The 6,000-nt window shown below is 38.7% G+C and overlaps 1 protein-coding gene across 2 annotated transcripts in view; it reads right to left on the reverse strand.

The window, feature by feature from the left end:
• POU6F2 (POU class 6 homeobox 2) overlaps positions 1-3,310 on the reverse strand; it is a 314,499-nt gene extending 311,189 nt beyond the window's left edge. Inside the window, exon 1 of one of the 2 annotated variants that reach the window (XM_033165828.1) lies at positions 3,189-3,310. In XM_033165828.1, coding sequence (XP_033021719.1) covers positions 3,189-3,293 — 105 coding nt within the window. In that variant the 5' untranslated portion in view covers positions 3,294-3,310. The remainder of the gene's footprint in view (positions 1-3,188) is intronic. The other variant, XM_033165829.1, reaches the window with a different exon arrangement.
• Between the last annotated feature and the right edge of the window lie 2,690 nt (positions 3,311-6,000).

A 6,000-nucleotide genomic window follows, 5' to 3' on the forward strand; every position in this document is an offset into this window, starting at 1 on the left:
GTTGCACTTGCAATTTTGCACCTCCCCTCCAGTTTGCCCTGTTGCTAGAAGCTGTCCTTCGCATTGTAGCTGTCACTATTACCTATTGGCACTTACCAGTGGGACCCAATTTGGGAAGCGATGCTTAGAGGCAGCTAAGTATCAGGATGAAAAGATCAGGAAATGCCTGTAATTAACTGAGGGAGCAGTCAGAGTTGATTATCCTTTTAACATTAAGCCTTCCACTCGTTCGAGTGAGTTCCTGTTTCAAACAGATTTGTATTTGATTACAATACAACTATTTAGGCAATTTTATTTTTAAGGAGTTTTGACAGTCTGTTCACAACTTGGTAGTTATTCAAATGGCTGTTCATTAAATAGTAACCTAATTATTGTGAAAACAAAATAAAATAAAAAATTCCTTCCAGTAGCACCTTAGAGACCAACTAAGTTTGTTCTTGGTATGAGCTTTCGTGTGCATGCACACTTCTTCAGATAATTATTGTGCTCCCGCAAATATTGATCACCAATGCACAGCTTTAAAGTTAACACTATTTTTTTTAAAGAAAAGTTTCATAATCACAGTAGCATGTGCTAATTTTTTTTGAATAAACTTTTTCCCTGCACAGATTTTCAGTATGTGAAAGAAGCAGGTTGTAAAAATAGATATGAAATATGACAGTTTTCTTGCTGATTTTTAGTAGTTAAACATGTGCCTATTTAATTTTGGGACATATCTTAGAATGTGAGCCATATTGCTCAACTGTCGTTTACTGCTGACACTGCCCAAGTAATTATATTTTCCTATGAAATAAGCATTTTCATTAATCTGACTAAAACAGGGAGGCTGCCTGTTATGTCTTTAAACGCTACATAAGACCTGTGGGGATACAATCTGAGTAATAAAATGTTAGTTTTATTTACTGTTTATCTTTCATCACCATATGGGGTGGTACCATCGGCTCAGTCAAATTCAGCATAGGTTCGTTAAAATCATTGGACTTCAGTTAGTCATGATGACTAACTTAAGTCTACTGATTTCAGCTATTTGACTTTGAATATGATTTAGTCTGAACCCATTCACTTATTCTTCTTTGAAGGAAAGACTAACGTGCGACAAGGGTGCTCTTGCAACCTATATACTTTTTTGCACGTTTGAACAGCACGCGTTCCATGTTCACAACATACACAGGTGCACTGTGCACAAGTAAAAATGGAGAAATAGTTTGAACTGGTATATCACTTGCTACATATTAGGTTGCATGCCAAGTAACAAGATGAGTCACTGTTTTACATTTCACCCATGCTTCATACCTGCTTTTAAAATGTCATTGTTTTCTTTAAAGTGTTTGTTTTAATAGCTGAAATACACCTATTTTTTCAAAGTAATTGAGTTAACTTTTTATTCATTAAAGCAAAAATATTAGAGTATCTAGTGTTTTCTCATCTATTTATAAGTGCTTAAAGCGCACACATGTAAAACAGCTATTGTGCTAAGGAGAAAGTTATATTAAATATGACCTTACAAACACCACCACTGTTTGACAAATTTCCCCTCACACTTTTTAGTAAAAGTTGCATATGTAACCAACAGTGATGCAGCTGTTTTAATACTTACTGAATGTGCATATTCCTTGCTGAGAGCATTTTTGCAGATGACATTAAAAAATTTAATATTTCCACATATTTTTATACTACTTTAATATGTGCACCCTTTTTATAACTAGAAATGTGCTCACCAAACCTATTCATCTGAGCCTAAGTTTGGGGATGGTTTCGGTAAATATGTGTGTGCATTTTCACACACATATATTTACAGCAATGCAAAGCTGTGGTAAACATGATATTGCATATCTGACCTTTTCCATCTCGAATGCATTACTGAAGATGCAGATATTAATAAACCATGTGCTCTGTGAGACTTCTACATTTCACTGTAACTTAAGTTAAAAACACACACTGAAAGATGCCTGTTTTCTTTCAGCATCATATCTCTATTTAGGGAACGCAAATACAGAAGCATCACTTTTAGCAGATTAATCGCATTGCCTTCGAAACATATTAAGCACAAACTTTTAAGGATTCATAAATGTCTTTTATCTTTCACTGACACACAGCTCAATAGCTAATGAGAAGGTGTTGAGTACCTAAAATTTTGTTGGCAAATGTAAAGAACACCCCTAGCCCCTTTCCCTTCTGCTACTCCTCTATTAAACTGCCCTCTTCCCTCTGAATCAGGTCTCTCTTACCACTTTAGGTTATAATTTGGAGCCACATGAAAAGATAACGATTCTCTCTCTTTTTTTTATCCTCAACATCAAGCTGGCAACACCATGTACGCAAAATAATGACACGCACCGGCTATGCAGACCTCTCGGAAAACAACAAAACCAAATGAAACGTCAAGAGAAGGACTCACACTGACCCATTTGGAAGACAAAGACGGCAAAACGGGAAAGCTCTAAAAAGCAGCTTGGGAGGCCTCTGAGAGATGTCCTTCTGGCATTTCATCACAGCAGCCCCAGACCAGTTTCACCTCCCTGGATACAGCGAAGGGAGAACTAAACAGAGCTGTTTATTAGAGCTGTTGTGCTGGATTGCATTAGGAAACACGAGCAGACCACCTGGACCTTTCAGATTGTGGCAGTGTGTTTAATTTGCAAGCAAGCTGCCCCTCTGCAGCAGCAGCAGAAGAAGAAGCAGAAGCAAGGGCTCCTACATTTACCAGGCTGGATATATCGCACATTATCTGGGTTAGAAGGAAAGGAAAAGAAACACCCACATGCTACACAGTCAAAGAATACAGTCGATCCACAAAGAATAGAGAAAACAGAAACCGCAACTCCCTATGTAAACATTACAAGCACTTTTTTACACTTCACTTGTTCCTGCTTGTACATATTCGAGCCCCCAACACAAAGATGGATAGATTTAGCTGGGGTTAAAAATTCCAAATTGGATCCCTCAAAAGCAGAGTGTCATTTTTTAACCTGTTCTACCCCTGGCCAGATTAATGTGGCCTTTTGTTGCCTTCCCTCACTGCCTCCCCCCCCTACCCCTCCTACTTTCTGCTGTGCACTTGCTGGTAGCTGAAGCTACAGACAGAAAGATGGTACTGTAAATATGAATTATGTGAATCATATGGTTAGAGTCTTGTGGGGTGGGGTGGGGGGAATAAAAGGGGAGTTGAGAAATGGCTGGCTCCATACCTGACCAATTACAGCTTGCATGGTCCCTGTGTCCTGCTGAGCTGCAAGATCGCAATCCATCATATGTAGTCTTTGAAAAAGAGAATGGGGGTTTCTGGCATGCATCTGTCAATCAAATTCTGCACTCCCAACCATCACCAAATGCAACGGGGTGGGGGGGTGGGGGGAGAGAAAAAAAAGTCAAGCTGCTCCACCAAATAGGATGAAACAGTCACGTGACCTTCAGCACTCTCTCCTACATTCACATACTTCCATATAACGTATGAATTTTCTGCAGATACGAAATGACATTGACAAATACTCGATAGCAAATAAATAAAGCGAAACAAACAGCTATTCATCCAAGGCAAAACACTTGCTGAAAATGCAGCCTCAACACAGAATAATCCTAACAAGTTTGTAGCTTTATTTAGAAAACCAAAACTTTCCTAGGAAAGGGCTGTGATTTACATATGCTGTGGTCAGAGAGAGGTAACCCTTTGCTCTCCTTTTTTCTGTTCTATCTTAGTTTGATTTCCTGGTTCTCTTCTGTTCAGTTTCTTTGATAATCAAAATACTCACATTGCGCTCTTATGAGTATGCACACACCTGTAATTACGAAAGCATGAGAAATAAATTTAGGGAAGTTGGGGATTTGTAGCGGACAGAAAGATTTTAAACTTTAAGTGTTAACTGAAAGTTTAACATGTGCATTGCATTACACCTACCAGTGGCAAGCATTTCCTGTCTGAACTGCGATGAGCACTCCAAGTATAAAATATTCAAACTATGTAAATCCTTCTTGCAGCATGCTTTCCATTTTGAAGGCTCGTGGAGTTTTGGTTCATTCGCTGCTCCACTGAACTGACATAAACTGTTGTTACTTATGATGGCAAACATTACCATTTCCCCCTTCTTTATTGGAAGCAGTTTGTTTCATATTCTGTCCTCTTTTCAAGCTGAGACTTCCACAAATACGCAATACTATTTTTCTTGTCAAAATGCATCACGCGTCTGTCTCCAAAACCTAAGTGTCACAATGAGCAACATTTCAGGTTATTGATTGCTGATAAATTATTGCTTGTGATTGCTGACGGGTGACATTAATGCAATCCAGTGGTATTTTAAGCACATGAGGATGAATACAATAAACTGGTAATACGGCTGTTCAGCTAATGAACAGTACATCAGTTAATGCTTCAGACAGCAGATCACAATTGCTAATTGACACAAGTTGTTTCCCCTCGCAATATGAACATGATCAATGGAGGAGAATCAGCAAAAAGCACTGGAGGGAAATACTTCATGATCGGGACATGTCAGGGAATGAGTTGTTGTTATGAAAACAACAGAAAACATAAGAATTAAATAACAGGAGATTCGCCAATATCAAGGAAACTATACAATGGACTCCAATTGGTTCTTCTAGGGCTGTAGCTCCAGCAGTGGCATCCACTAGTAGTGGAAGAGGAACATGGCATTTTGTTATAGAATCCTAGAGTTGGAAGGGACCCAGGGGTCACTTAGCCCAACCCACTGCAATCCCAGCTCAACTAAAGCATCCATGACGATTGAAGAATGGCAGGTGAAAATGATGGACTATATGGAGCTTGCTGAACTGACTGGGAAACTCCGAGACCAGAGGGATGAAACGGTGGAGAAAGACTGGAATAAATTTAAAGTATATTTAAAGAATTATGATCGAAAATTCTTTCTAGTAGCACCTTAGAGACCAACTGAGTTTGTTCCTGGTATGAGCTTTCGTGCGAAAGCTCATACCAGGAACAAACTCAGTTGGTCTCTAAGGTGCTACTAGAAAGAATTTTCGATTTTGTTTTGACTATGGCAGACCAACACGGCTACCCACCTGTAAAGAATTATGCTAAGATTTGTATTTCAAACAACCAGGAAGAAATAGATAGGCAGCAGATATGGAAGTTAGATAAGACGTAGTTAAAGATGAAGTAATGTTAAGGCGTTAAAAATTAAGAGAAAGTTGTTTTTTATATTAACATTAGATTATAAAAAGGTAAAGAAATTACTAAAGATGATTTACAAGGAAAGCAGACGGAGAGGGCGTGAGGAAGTCAATATACAATGTTATAAAAGAGGGTTAGTTAGATATAATTAATTGTTTTCATTAATCTTTTTGTTGTATATTTTGTTGTAATGTTTTTTGTTGTATGTGTTGTTTGTTTGTGTTTTGTTCAAAATAAATAAATAAAAATTGGGGGGGGAAACAACAACTAAAGCATCCATGACAGATGGCCGTCCAACCTCTGCTTAGAAACCTCCACAGAAGGCCAGGGGCATAGGAAAGGCCGGGGGGGGGGGGTACATCCCAGGTACAATCATGGAGGGGAGTGACAAATCATCAAGGAACAATTACTGCCCTACTAGGGTGGTTCATTAAAAAAACTTTTTTTTTGGTAAATGCCTGTTCCAAAGGTCTTCTCTTACTACACTAGGGATCATATAGCTATATATGCAATTCCATGCATACCAGTTAATATCTTGACCCTCCTCCACGAAAATAGCTGTTTGCTTGGCCGTTTTCCCATGTCGTGAAGGCTGAAATTTCAATTCAGTGGAGCAGGGTCAAGATATTAACTGATATGCATGAAATTTCACATATAGCTGTATAATCCCTAGGTTAGTAAGATAAGACCTTTGGAGCAGGCATTTTTATTCTTATTTTTGAGAAAAGTTTTTTATGAACCGCCCTACTGCCCTACCCTCCGCTGGGCTTCCCAGGTCCTGGAAAGTCGGCCTATGTGAAGAAAATGAGACTAGGCCGAGTACATTAGATAATACAGAGCATGGTGAAATCACA

The sequence above is a fragment of the Lacerta agilis genome, chromosome 12, assembly GCF_009819535.1.
Source record: "Lacerta agilis isolate rLacAgi1 chromosome 12, rLacAgi1.pri, whole genome shotgun sequence".
Taxonomy (NCBI): domain Eukaryota; kingdom Metazoa; phylum Chordata; class Lepidosauria; order Squamata; family Lacertidae; genus Lacerta; species Lacerta agilis.